This window comes from Pithys albifrons, chromosome 27 (assembly GCF_047495875.1).
Source record: "Pithys albifrons albifrons isolate INPA30051 chromosome 27, PitAlb_v1, whole genome shotgun sequence".
NCBI classification, from domain to species: domain Eukaryota; kingdom Metazoa; phylum Chordata; class Aves; order Passeriformes; family Thamnophilidae; genus Pithys; species Pithys albifrons.
Window position 1 is genome coordinate 4,691,792 of NC_092484.1, and position 14,900 is coordinate 4,706,691.

The 14,900-nt window shown below is 49.1% G+C and overlaps 1 protein-coding gene across 2 annotated transcripts in view; it reads right to left on the minus strand.

Moving 5' to 3' along the window:
* Positions 1-14,012, minus strand: part of ELAVL1 (ELAV like RNA binding protein 1) — a 41,029-nt gene extending 27,017 nt beyond the window's left edge. For both annotated transcript variants that reach the window (XM_071578305.1, XM_071578306.1), the window contains exons 1-2: positions 13,917-14,012; positions 2,900-3,083 (exon numbers count right to left, since the gene is read on the minus strand). In XM_071578305.1, the coding sequence (XP_071434406.1) occupies positions 2,900-3,071 (172 nt within the window). In that variant the 5' untranslated portion in view covers positions 3,072-3,083; positions 13,917-14,012. The remainder of the gene's footprint in view (positions 1-2,899; positions 3,084-13,916) is intronic.
* Between the last annotated feature and the right edge of the window lie 888 nt (positions 14,013-14,900).

The following is a 14,900-nucleotide window of genomic DNA, read 5'->3' on the forward strand; positions in this document are numbered from 1 at the left end:
AAGCCACATTTGGAAGTGCTGAGAAATGCAATACCCCAACTGGGAATGCAGAGCCCAGCACTCTGTCCCTCCAGTCTGAGCAGGAAGAGCTGGAGGAGCCCTGCACCCTGCTAATGGTGCACAAGCTTCTCTGTACAGTTACTGAAAAAAAAAAACCAGAAAAAGAAGTCACATCTCAAAAACGACCCCAACGCAGTCGCACTTTCACCAATGGCGATGACCCGTGTGCACACAAAGCTGAAAATTCCCTCCAGGAGTGTGAACTGACACCATGGTTTGCTGCTTCCCTAACACTCATCAACAGTGAGATAAAGGATGAGCAGTCTGGTGGTTCAAAGAGTTTCTCTACATTTCATCACCACAATCTAACACATGGAATGCAGACTGTTCAATACTGTGCTGCCTTTGAAGCAAAGCTCAGCGTGTGCAACGATCACAGTGAAATACTTTGCTCAAACAAACCCAAACTTTGGCTTCCAAATCAATTCTTGAATCCCAGTAATCAGACTCCAGAAAGCTCAGGACAGTTCAATAAGTCATTAAAAACTGCATTCCTGGCAGAAGACATTTTCTGCCCCACATGTTTCATTAATAAACAATGAATTGAGAAAAAATTTGCACATCAGTCAATGCTTTACAAAAAGTGTTATCAACCAAACATTGATTTTAACTCTGCAAATACAGACAATAAAGGGAACTCCAAAGACAAAATACTTTGATTATTAGAATTTCATGGGGGCACCAAAGCTGTGATTTCATTGAAAAGAACTGAACTGACCCAAAAGGTCTAATTCCAACAAAAGCAAAGGTTTCTCTCTCCTGTCCAGGCCACTCAACCCCGCTATGTCTCACATGCCAATACTATGACTTATCTGACCAGAAACCAAGGTCAGGGAGTTGAACAGGTTTTTCTGCAGCTCCTGTTTCCTGCTGTCTGCCACGGGGCCAAGAAATGCAAGTGGAGGCACAAGGAAAGCAGAACTGCCACAGCACTGCTCTGTTCAGGGGCAGCCACACACCCACCTGCTGTTCAACACAGAGTTTGAGAATAGAGACACTGAATGCAAACATGAAGGAGCAAAAAGAGCAAAAGGAATTTAAAAAAGGCTTAGAGGGCTCCTAAAGACACCAATTCTTAAGTACTGACACTCCAGAACTATCAGGGACCATGGAGATGACTGGGAACTGCTCCTAACAGTGTTGCAAGCAAATGAAAAATTAGGTAGCAACAAAATTCAGTGGTGTGACCACTGTGGAGTCCAACTCCTGCTACCACTCAGGAGAAAAGCCAGTGTTCTGTCCACAGGCACTCAAGGACTCCGTGCAACACTTACTGCACTTTTACTTTTCATTCTTCAGGTTAAGAACATCCTGAAGCACACAAGTGTATGTTTTGGACTAAACTTGCCAGCACTGACAAGTTCCAAGTTAAAGTTAAGCAGATTTCACCAGTGTTTGATGCTACAGGGAACAGCGTGAAGCAGACTCAGCTTCAGGCAAGGACGAGTCTTTTGCTTCCCACTGAAAATATCCCTCCCTCCCTCTCACACAGGTGATTTTGTGCTTATTTGACAGTCTCAGGTGTGGGTCAGCTTGGATTTGCTATCATTAAACAAGGGATCTTTTCCTTGCAAAACCAGCCTTCAGAGTAAGCCTCAAAACTCTTAAGTGCCTAAAAGTGTATGACAGTATCTAGGCTGAAAACACAGCTGCCAAAATCCTGAAAGACATCAGTATTTATGTAACTATTTGATCCTGACTGAACACACACATACATCCCATAAGTACAGATTTACACAGAGAGGCATCATGTGAAACTTCAGCTGAAAGACACGAGGAAACCCAGAGACATGGCAGTCAGAGAGGATACTCTGGAAGGAAACTCTGAAGTTTTCAATTACTCAGTTCTCATGTCTATTCTAAAGCACTAAAGATATAAGAGTACAAAGAACTCTCATGCATTCCATGAGCTCTCCTGCAGTTTCCCCAGACAGGGAAGCAGTCTCTGCCCTGTTCCCTTCTGGATTAGATAACAATCAGTATTACTGGAGTCTGAAATACAAGACTGAGCATGTGCAGCAGAGAATTCCACAGGCATTCAGCTGCAGGCTGGGAACAAACACGTGCACAGCTCGTTAACAGCACAAGTACTTTTTTTTTCCCCCACAAACAACCATGCTCTCACTAAATCCAAGATTCTGTGAATTCTGAACAAGAATAACCTCAACCTATAAATGAAGTATTTTAACAGTACATTGATTAAAACCTCTTCACTAAAAAGAGAGGTTGTGGTTATGAGCCAAAAGCTCCTACAACTGAACGGATATGGCTCATGGAACCAGCTGCCCTGTCAGCACTTGTTTGGCTTCAATGAAACATTAAGTTTCACAAATCTGAACAATTCATTCCTCTCATGTTTTAAAGCTACTACTGCCACCAATCCTATTTAAGGAACTTACGAGTGAAATTCCTCAAGAGCAATAAGGCCATTTCAGACACTTGCCACACCTTATTTTTACTGATCAAAATCAGAGCAAAAGGTTTGTTTGAATGTTCAGAGCTCGGTAGAGACAAAACCACTCAGACTGCAGGAAGAATAAACCAGCTGAGGACCAAATCCAAACTAGTTTTAGATATGTCTATGGATGTTCAAATGTGGGAACTTTACTTCTTGGAATTCTTAGCCATATACACAACAGTCACTACTTTAGTCTTGAGCATTTTGTCCTCCTAAAATCCACTATCTAGTCCTGGCACTACTGGAGTTCCAGGCATAGTTGTCAATACTTTGATTACACACACAGAAATATTTGTTATTCCTACATTAAGTTGCATTCAATCAGGTATTTGCTTGAGCAGCCCTCCCCAAAGTGACGATTTCTGATATACCAAATCTCACCTGCAACTTTGTCCCGAATGAGTTTTGCAGATTCCACTTCGCCGATGCTGCTGAACAGACTCCGGAGCTCATCCTGTGTCATGTTCTGAGGGAGGTAGTTCACAATTAAATTTGTCCTACCAATATCATCCCTGCAATCTTCAGCCATGTGATCTTCATAACCATTAGACATTTTATAATGTATCTGCAAGGAGAAAAAACCCAGTGAGTTCTAAATCTTCGCATTTCAATAAGCCAAACTTCCCCCACCTGAAATAAGTTTGAATGTTTATTTTAAAAAACTGAGAACCACTGTCTTCAGCAATTTATTTTTTCCACTCACAAAACATTATTTGTTGAAAATTCCAGAACAATTCGTTCTTTCAAGCTCACAAGCACAGCATTTTACAGAACTATGTACCATTAAGGAGCTCATCAAGATTTTTTTTACTTTTTTAATAAAAAGCATCAAGACATCCTGCAAACACCAAAGTATTCCCAACAGCCAAGGTAAAAATCACATTCCCCATGTCCAAACACTTGACCAGCCAGAACCAAATTGCCACCTCAACCTGAATTCCAACCTTATGCCCACAACTCTTTCAGACAGGGAGAGGAGCAGTCAGCCCTACTGGCCCAGTGCAGTGTTTCAGTTGGGGACTATTTATTTTCTGCAGGTTTCCCCCTGCACACGTTGCTTGTCCTGCACCTCAAGGCCTGTTCCTGTTCAGTGCTGTGTTTGGTGCTGCTCAGCTGTGCATGGAACCCACGAGTGAGTCTGAGCACACTGACCTGGGGGCAGATTGAGTATTTCACAGATGTTTGATTTTCACACCTTTTAAAAGAAAGCCTTGAGAAAACATCCAGAAAGACTCTCTCCATCTCAGTCAGACATCAGGGACTGAATCCTGATGATTCAGGTACAGAGAACATCTAAAACTCAAACTCACACCAGCCCCAAGCTGCTCATGGCCTGCCAGAATCAAAGATTTTAAAGCACTTCAACTACTTTGAAATAGTCAAAATCAGGATATCTAAACTTCTTCAACAGGATCTGCAGATCAGGATGTACTACAGATGAGTCTTTCCAAGGACTGCACCACCACTGACAGCCAGAAGCTGAATAATGGAAGAAATCAGGAACAGCACTAGAAATCCAGTCTACAAAGGGACTCGAGGCCCTTCACCAGCAGCTCCTGTTCAGTCTCCTGACAATATTTCACACTCTCTGCGTGTGAAGGTCAGACTTTTTTAACTGGCAATACCTGAGCACATCATTACAAAATAAACCATAGGAAGACTTATGTTAATTTAAGATTTAGCACAGTACAGATTTGAACTGAATCTTCACCTTTTTAATACATGTTAAAGCATTAAGAGCTGGCAGCTCAGGACATGAGAGCTCTGGCTGCCCCTCGCCCACAGATCAGGTTCTAGCCCCATTTCTGTGCCCCCAGACCTGCCCCAGCAGCCTCTGCCCTCGGGGTAACCCATCTGTACTGTGAAAGCAATGGAAAACCACACAGAAGGGGAGCCCTTTTGGTTGTGTCAGCAGTTTCAATCTGCTTCCCTTGCAAGATAAGCACCAGTTAATGCCAGAGGACTGGAGAGCAGGGGGAGCACGGCAAAGCTGGAACCAGGGGAAGAGACGCCCCCTCTGCACCCAGTGATTTTTAAGCTGACAAGTTGTCTCACTTGTACTGTGAAATTCTGTCATTAAATACACTTTCCCTCCCAGCTCTGTCAGAACTGGCTGAGCACAATCTCAGAGAAGTTTCCTGTTCTGCTGAACAACACTCCAACAGCTGAACTGTCCCTGTTCCCTCTATCTGAGCTACAAAACCACGTAACACACCTTTTTAAAATTACCTTCATGGAAGGCAACTTTGCCTGCCTTTGTCCTCTATAAAATTCAAGCCTCACAAGCACAACACACGAATATGTTGATGAGTCTGGAAGTTGTATGATAAGATTAGAATATTTAATAAGTAAAGGAGGAAACACTGAGATTTTTCCACCTTTATGAGACAGAAGTTCAAATTTCCTTAAATCAATTTACCCAAGATAATAAAAATCCTCCTGTTGCCAAGATTCCCGTCCTGCCAAGCTTAAGAAATTGCTACATATTTTAATAATTTATAAAATCAGAAACTTAAGGAAAAGAGTTTGGGGGTTTTTAATCCTCCAAGGTGTATCTGCTGCTAAAAAGGAGGCACCACAGTCAGAAACCAAGAACAGGAACCATCCCAGCACATCATGATGGTGTTACCAGACTCCTATCTGGCATTAAGCAGAATTGGTAAGTGGCTTTTGACTTTCTTTCATAGTCCCACAGCCTCCAACCTCATTGTCTGCACCACCCAGATCCACAAGGCTGTGCTGATTCAGAGCCATTCGAGCTGGGCACCTGCTTTTCTACAGGTATTTGGAAAAAACTACAGGAAGCCCTTGCACACAGGCCTGGCAAAGGTTTCCAGGGAATGCCAGAACGAAGCACGTGGGAGCGATAAAGGCACAGTGAAAAGGAGCAGAGTATGAAGAGAGAAGATGCTTCTTTCTTCCTAATCTTTCACTGGGCACTGACACAACCTGCTGCAGGACTAACACTGTCCAACCACCCTCCAGATTAGTAGGAAACCACTCCCTCCGCTGGTGGGGTGATGAGGAAACTCCCCCATCCGACCAGTCCGATGCCACTCTGGGGGTCCCACTGGCACCACTCAATTGCTACTGCTGGGACTGAAGCCCCTTTCCAGCAGCAGCTCCAGTGACCCCATGTGATCCCCACACACCCCAGTCAGACCAGTTCCCTTTACCAGCTCAGCCCCAGTTTCAGAGCACAGTCCCAGCCTGGTTTCTCTGTGCACAGGGACACAGAACAGCCTGAGCTGGTGCCCCTGGGCAGGGCCCCTGCACAAAGACAACCCCAGGCGGGGCTGGTATTTAATCTGGGGTCTTCTCAGTGTGTCAGGGGAGGCTTAGGTTGGGTATCAGGGAAAGGTTCTGAACAGGCTCTCCAGGTGGGGGGTGGTCACAACCCAAATCTGCCAGAGCTCAGGAACACCCACCAAGGTACACCCTGCGCTCACAGGGCCACTGCCCACCTGCACCAGGTGTGTTCCACCCACCCAGGTACACCCTGTGCTCACAGTGGCACTGCCCACCTGCACCAGGTGTGTTCCACCCACCCAGGTACACCCTGTGCTCACAGTGGCACTGCCCACCTGCACCAGGTGTGTTCCACCCGCACCAGGTGTGTTCCACCCACCCAGGTACACCCTGCGCTCACAGGGCCACTGCCCACCTGCACCAGGTGTGTTCCACCCACCCAGGTACACCCTGTGCTCACAGTGGCACTGCCCACCTGCACCAGGTACATTGACCTCAACAGGTGAACAGTTCTCATGACAGAGAAAATAAAAACAGCCTCAGAAGAACTGTAACCTTTGAATACTGAAAAAAAAATCCAAAAAGAAAAGGGGGTATAAGATGGTCAGGACAGATGAAACAAGCAATGCTACATTAGAAAACAAGTTTTTATTCTGCTCGTACTGAAATATGCTGAGGGAATCTCCTGATTATTCTTTACCAAAGAGGCAACAATACATTTCTATCAGCAAATATTCCAGATTTGAGAACCAGGCCCAGACATGAACTTGCACATAGACCTACACTAACATATGTCAATCCACACTGACATGAAACAAAAGTCTGAATGCAGACGGGCCAAGGATGGCAAGAAGCCCCAACAGCTTCATTTGGGGAGGATGCCTGTAATGAGACTGATACTCTGCAGCCTTTTCGAAACAGGACCACAATTCCATATCCCAAAAACCTGAAACTTTAAGACTAAGTTTGGCTGCACTGCAGTTCCCAAAATGACATTTTAGAAAAAAATAACCAAACCCTGCAGAAGCTTGTTTGAAAAGGCAGCAGGCACTTTCTTCCACGGGTGAGATGCTCTTGATCAGATAATGCCAAGGGAGCACAAAGCAATCAAAAAGAACCACATGTGCTGTGCCTGAATCTTCCCTTCATTCTGGAGGTGCCTGAATCCCCACAGCACAACACTCCAGCACCTTTGCCAAACACTGCCCAGGCACCACAGCCAGGCTGGCACTGGACTGAAGAGCTCTCCATGGTATTATTTTCAGAAATGTTTCGATGACCACAACAATCACCTTCTCACAAGAGCACACCAGATCTCAGAAGGTTTAATGAATCTGGCAACAAGCCAATAATAAAAGCTTTTTCCAAATGATATTCTATCTTCATCCAGAATTCCAGGAATCAGTACTATTAATTGTTTCACTGCAAGATGTTTGCTAAGAAGGAAGACCTGTATGGATCTGAGGAGATAATGTGAAACAGGAACACTGGTAAGGAGAACTGTCTTTGGTATCAGGCAAGAGGCTTTACCTTAACCTGGTTCACAGAACTGCAAGGGCACAGATTCCTACTGGGATTACAGACTTGAATGCAGATCCCTAAACAGATGCTCACAGAATCCCAGAATGGTTTGGGTGGGAAGGGACCCTAAAGCTCATCTTGTTCCACTCCCTGCCAGGGGCAGGGACACCATTTCCCCTTGCCCAAAGTCCCTTTCCATCTCCCTTGGAGCCCCTTCAGGCACTGGAAGGGGCTCTCAGGTCTCCCCAGAGCCTTCTCTTCTCCAGGTGAACACCCCCAGCTCTCCCAGCCTGGCTCCAGAGCAGAGGGGCTCCATTCCTGGAGCATCTCCATGGCCTCCCCTGGACTCACTCCAGCAGGTATTCCATGTATTTCTTGTGTTGGGAGCCCCTAAGCCAGACATGGAGCTCCAGGTGGGATGGAGGGTAATGAGCATTCCAGCTGCTGCAGAACTTAGGATGGGAAATTCTTCCAAGAGCAACGAGCTCTGTGACACCTTCACTGGAACACTGGGAATGGGCCACAGTGACCACAGCATGGTCCTCAAACCACAGCAGACCTGTGGCAAATTAACTGACACAGCTACTGACCCAAGACCTCCACCCTTCTCTGCAAGGAAGTGCGAGGCAGCATCACCCGAGACAGCCTGTGCAGGAGGGGCTTCAGGAGACCCTGTCTGACAGATCCCTGAAATCTCCCTGTTGGGGTTGTCAGTGGTGAATGCACAGGGGCCCTGACAGCAGTGATGCTGGAGAGTCCTGCTGTGAGCTGCTTTATCAACTCAGACTTCAGTCTCACAGGTCTGTGCATTTCAGAATCTCGACGGGGTGCTTTGAGTAAAACCTCAGGGTTATACAAAGAAGAGCCCTCCTCCTGTTTCTCCAGCACACGGATGATCTTTGTTGACATGCCTGCCCCCCGCAGCCATGGCTGACAGAGGCCAACAACAAACTTGGTTATCTTTAGACACTGCTCTGGCTCCCCATCCTGCTGCTGCTGAGCACTGTTTTGGAGACCACACCTGAAACAGAATGAAAAAGGACACTACAACAAGCAGGCAAGTGCCAAACCAATCCCCACAGCTGCTGAGATGTCCAGGTTAGAACATGTGCCAAAACCAATGCCACACACACAGAAGGGCCTAAAGGGCCTGCAGAGGCTTCACGAGTTTAAACTGTTCAGGGAAAGTTTTCAAGAATGATCAAACGTGGTATTGCCATGTCAAATCTGCTCTGCACCAGCTGTCAGCATTGAGAAGCAAGGGTTTAATCAAGACAGAGAAGGGACAGACACTGGAGGAAAAAAAATCAAATTGTCCTCCCTGAACTCACTGTTAAGGAACAGAACAGGTTTCACCTGAGAAGCCACACCAGTAGAAAACCCTCCTCAGGCCCACATGCCTCTCAAGAAAAAGAAAAAAGTTTCCCAGTGCTCCACAGCCAGAACACTGTCTCTATTTCTTAACCCAGACATCTCTATGTCACAGACCTTTTCCCCATAATCACCAAGAAAACACCTTGTATTCTTTGCACAACCTCCTTTCATGTTCCCAGTGGCTCCACACACAGCACAGACCCCCCCAACACCCACAGACCAGAGGGCAGGGACAGTGCAGGGCAAGCCCTGCTGCATTCATGTAACATTCCTTGAAATTCCCTCAAAATTCCTTCAAATCTTGACCAAATGCCAAAAGTCAATTGGAGGGAGGGGGAAATCACAAAATCCAGATTGTCTCTTTAATTCAAGAGCAACATTTATACACTGTGTGAGGGGAAGTAACACGAACACAGAAGGTTATCCCAGCCTGTACAGGTCACACACTTTAAAGCCTTAACTCAGATCTGGGCAACATGGTTACATCTTTCAACAAATTATTCCACTGAAGACTGGCAAGGTCAAGGTTAAGGTTTTTTTAGGGATAAAACCCAATCAGGTTTGAAGTATTGTGCTCAGGTTTGAGAGGTGCCTGATGCTGTTTTCAAGAAGCAAGTCCTGACCACAAAAGGAAGACTCTTGACCTCACCTTTCCTCTCAGGCTGAGAGGCAGCTCTGTGTTTCAGGAGCAAGAATCCCACGTTCCACTGGCAAAGCAATCCTCCTGAATTGTGACCGTGGTGCTTTGGTACACATGGAAATTAAAGGCAGAAAGTGAGGTGTCACAGATTCCTGACTTCAAACTACTGCCATCCTATTTCTCTTTTTACTGTGCCAGAGCCATAGATTAGTTCAGCACTCTCTGACTCATCTGGATTCCTCTGCCCTGCAGCCACAATATTTTAAATCAGCAAACAGGAAAACTTTAAATTCAATATTCAATTTGATTCAGTTAGCATTTTAACTTTCCTGTCTCTCCATACAAGAATGAACTCAACTCAATACTGACCCAAGCTAATGAAGGTCACTTCAAAAAAAAACAGTTTTGTCTTCAGACAGAAGATTCTTTTACCCTGAAACTCTTGAGTGCTGCACATGGAGGAGCCACAGAAGCTGCACATGTAGGATCCATTCACTAACGTGTAAGTTCTGTTTGCAAATGAAACCTTTTTTGCTTGCCAGCCCTTCCAGTTTTCCAGAGCTAACGGAACCCATCTCTGATTCCCTTTGCAAACATGGAATGAGGACATTACCCCTGCTCCCTTTGCTTGACTAAACCTCAGATTACCACATTTTTCTCAATAAAAGTACCTCTGCACCAGAAGTGGCCATTGCTAAAATCTACTACTGCATTTCCACAAACTTTATTTCCATGTGCTAAATCAGTGACTTCCAGTACACTGTATTTTAAGCTCTTTTTTGTTGTTGTTTTATCAGCACTGGGCATAAACTTAATTTTAAGGGTCTTCTTAGTCTAACAAATCTCAACTGCCGTAATTTTCATATTTCAACAAAGTAGTTTTATATCTTCTTTAGCAATCAGATTTGTCTATAAAGGTTTTTAATGCTTTCCTTAGTTGTTTTTGTGTCCATGTAACACCATCAAGATGTTTTTGTCAGTGCTTATATTTGTCATTCAGAGATACAAGTATTTGAGGCCAAAAAATCAGCTCCATTCTTCAGAGGAATGACCTCATTTCACCAGTCTGATGAACTATACCCATCTCCTCGGAACAAAATTAATCATGGTTAGGATGCTGTCAGCAATCAGACACAGGCTGGCCACAATTACCACGTGCTGCTGGTCCAGCACAGGGGGGACCAGGCCCCGACAGCCCCTCGGCTGGATCTGAACAAACCAGGGCAAGGAGACACCTCAGCTGAGACACTGAACAGCCACAGCCAGAGCCGAGACCTGCCCCCTCCCAGGGTACAGCCAGCCCTGGCAGGGCCAGGAGGATCCAGGCTGCTCAGAGCTGCACATCAACACCCTCCCAGCAGCACAACGCCTTTCCCAGCACAGGAAAGACATGGAGTTGTTGGAGGGAGTCCGGAGGAGGCCAAAAGGGCTGGAGCCCCCCTGCTCTGGGACAGCTGGGGGTGTTCCCCTGGAGAAGGCTCTGGGGTGACCTGATTAATTACAGCCTCCCAATACCTTAAGGGGGCATAAAAAAGGAGGGAGAGGGACTTTTTGTACAGGCAGACAGTGACAGAACAAGGGGCAATGGCCTCCCACTGCCAGAGGGCAGGGTTAGGTGGGATATTGGGAAGGGATTCCTCCCTGAGAGGGGGAGCAGGCCCTGGCACAGGGTGCCCAGAGCAGCTGTGGCTGCCCCATCCCTGGAAGTGTCCAAGGCCAGCTTGGATGGGGCTTGGAGCACCCTGGGCTGGTGGAAGGGGATTGGAAAAAGACAGACTTTAAGGTCCTGTGCAACCCAAACCACTCTGGGATTCTGGGATTCCACAGTCATTTATCCCTCAGTCAAAGATGCTGCCAGGTAACAGCATCACAGAGTTCTTATGCAGGGAAGAGAGAGCTGAACAACTTCAGGGGGCCAGGACTATCTCCTCTTCTGCACTGGTATTTTAAAAGGACAGGTTTACAATAAACAGATTAAAAAAATTAGTTATTACATCCCTTTTTCTAAACAGCATGAGATTGTCCAGAAATTGCCTCTGGCAATTTTTTCACCTGCAAAAAAGACATCTGGACACAAAAAACTGTGCTGTGAGGGAACAACTCCTCTGCCAGGGACAGGGCACTTGCAGGAGGTGAGAAGAAGCAGAGGTAAGAACTGCAGATTCCAGACACTTTATGACAACAGCTGCCCCACACTTTGATCCATCCTTGGATTAGCAGCTGGTACTTTCACTTTGGTGACAAGTGAGCAACAGGAGGAAGGGACCACATCCAACTTGTTTGCCAGCACAAAAGTAGTAGTAGGATTTCCAGCAGCTGGAGATCCATCTCTGAGGGTCTGATGAGACATCATGACTTGTGCTGTGCTCCTACACAGGAGATCAGAAAATTATACCTTTATACTTACCATGCCACTGCTACTAATATTAAAAACAAAACAAACAAAATACCAAAGGCAGCAAACCCACACATATGAAGGATGTCTCTGCCTTCTCAGTACAGCTTATTTTCACCTTATTCTCTCAGAAAAAAAAAGATTGAAATCTATTTTTGCATACATCACCTACATATAAAGAGGTTGTATAATCAAAGGGATCATTTAGGCCAGCAGTTTGAAGCTTTCAGGGGCCCAATCACAAACTACGTATCAAACAGAACTGCCCTGATCATTTCCAGCAAAAGACAAAATTCATCACCTCTCATTTGCTGAACTCTGTCACTCTCCCTAAATGCTTAAATTGGCAGGACTCTCCTGCAGTTGCCATCCAGGGTACTTACGAGGTACAGAAAGAACAGCTTCTCTAAACCTCTTTTTGAAGTCTGCAAACACAGCAAGCTCAAGCTTTCTGTAACTAAAACTCTACCGGTTTCAGAGGCAGCTTATCCAGTGTAGTCAGTGTGGCAGGCACTGTCACTGGGCTGGAGTCAACTCAGAGAGCTCAGAGACCACCAGCTCCAGGAAGGAAAGTACCACAGCTTAAAGAGGTGCATTCTGAAAGTAAAATTACATGTCTCGGGTCAAGACAGGAAAACAAAAGTGACAAAACATGCAAGAACCAGAAAGAAAACAAAAATGGTTTACTTAAGAGCATAGAGCACATTTCATGTTAAGTTCATGTCAGCACCAGACACTGCTCAACAGACACAAGTAAGTTAAGCAAGATGCTACACACAACACTGACATTTCCATTCACACTGGGCTTACAGCTGCTGTTTCCACAAACCTGGCACTGCACAAGACAACTCCCCTAGAAAAGCAGCATTATCCGTGTTCCTGTGGCCCTGCAGAAGCACCCACAGCAGGGCTATAAACTCACTGTACAACACATATAACAATCACACCAGCTTGAGATGTTCCTGTTCCTATTCCAGTCAAGCCCGGGGAGACCCCACTGCAATCACAGCTGCACCCCCGGCCCCCTGAGTGCTCTGAGTCATGGAAACCACAGGATCATTGGGATCATTATACACAGAGTTACTCTGCTTCAGAACAAAAACCAAGGCACTCACAGTAACATCTCATGCTGCACAGACTTGCAGGATAAGCACTCTTGACTTTACTATCTCTCACACACACTGACATAACCCAAGAGTCAACAGGAATCCAAGAAATCCCATCAATCCTATGGAACATGTGCATTGTCCCAGTTGTAATGGGGGACACACAAGTCAGAGAACTAACTGTCCACACTGCTCTAGAAAGAAAAGTGCTTAAAACACGAGTACAGGGAAACGGCAGCAGGCAAAGAGGTGAGAGCTGAGCAATATGAGCGGTCAACATCCCTATTTAGGGACTAAACCGAACAGAAATACAGAGCATTTCAGAAAGTGATCAAACGACAACAACAGTAATTAAGCTCTACTCTTCCCATATCGTTCCTCTTTTGTTTTGCACAGATGCCTTATTAAGTGGATCATGGGATCCCAATCCAAATCACCGTGCAACAAACCGTGCCTGCCTCCCCCGCCGGTCCCGGACACAGCCCTGTGCCCAACCCACACATGTTCCCCCGAGGAAGGACCCCCAGCCCAGCCAAGCGCTCCGCTCTGAGCGGCTCCCGCGGCACCAGCAGAGGGATTTTAGTTCAGTCGCGACTGCTGCGATCCCGAGCGCTCGGCGCAGCATCCCCGGCCCCGCCGCCAGCACCAATCCCAGCACGCACCGACCGAACTGGCACCGACCCTCGGAGACCGCCAGTCCCAGCCAGCGTGGGAGATTTAAAAGCTGTGTCGGCGCAGACACGGAAAAAAATAAACATGCAAGGCGAGGCCATTAACCGGCCGGAGAAAGGCCCCGAGACGCGGCGCGGACCCGCAGCGCATCGCGGCACCGCCACCCGCGGCCTTCCCGCCGCCGGCCCGGCGGGCTCGGCGTCTCTCCCCACCCGCTCCTCGCTCGCTCCTCGCCCGCTCCTCGCCCGCGCCCCATCCGGCCCCGCGGGCCCCGCAGGCCGCGGCCCCGCCGCCCCTCCCCCCGCAGGCCCGGGCCGCCCCGCAAGGCCCAGGCCTCGGCCCGGCCACCGCGGGCCCCGCCGCCCGCTGCCGTCCACACCGGCCCCGCGGGCGCCGCCGGGCCGGGCCGGGTCAGGCCGGGCCGTGGCGCGGCGGCCTCACCTGCGGCGGCGGCGGCGGCGGCGGCGGCCGGGCCCGGGAGCGGGAGGCGATCGGTCCGCAGCGCACAACGAGCCGCTCCAGCGCCGCGGCCCCGCCCCCGCGCCGCCCGCCGACACCCATTGGCTGCCCCGCGCACGTGCCGCACGCCCCATTGGCTCCGCCGCCCGTCCGTCAACAGGGGCCGGGGCGGGGCCTGCGCCCGGCGCGGGGAGGGGCGCGAGGAGCGGGGCCGGGACGGGGGTGGCGGGGCCGGGATAGGGGGCAAGGGGACAGGGGAGAATGGGAGGGATGGGGGCCGGGATAGGGGGCAAGGGGACAGGGGAGAATGGGAGGGATGGGGGCCGGGATAGGGGGCAAGGGGACAGGGGAGAATGGGAGGGATGGGGGCCGGGATAGGGGGCAAGGGGACAGGGGAGAATGGGAGGGGTGGGGGCCGGGATAGGGGGGAATGGGACAGGGGAGAACGGGAAAGATGGGGGAGAATGGGAGGGATGGGGGCCGGGATAGGGGGCAAGGGGACAGGGGAGAATGGGAGGGATGGGGGCCGGGATAGGGGGCAAGGGGACAGGGGAGAATGGGAGGGGTGGGGGCCGGGATAGGGGGGACGGGAGGGATGGGAGAGAACGGGAGGGATGGGGGCCGGGGGCGGCGGGGCCGGGGCAGGGGAGGCCGAGAGCCATGGGAGCCGAGATCAGGGGGCCCCGGAGGCGATGGGGCCGCGGCAGGTCCCGCAGGGGCCGGAGCTACCCGGCAGCGTGAGCGGGGCGATCCCGCCGGGCCAGCTCGGGCAGGGCCGGAGCCCCTCGGCGCGGGCCCCGCGGGAAGGCGCCCGGAGCAGAACGCGGCGCTGCAGAGGCACAGACGCTGCCGGTGCCGGTGTCAGACGCAGCCCAGCTCGGGCTGTCCCCAGCGCTCCCGGGGCCCGGAGCCTTCCCGTGCCCGGGGCCAGTGCCAGACTGAGCTCGGGCACAGGGAGCCGCCCCA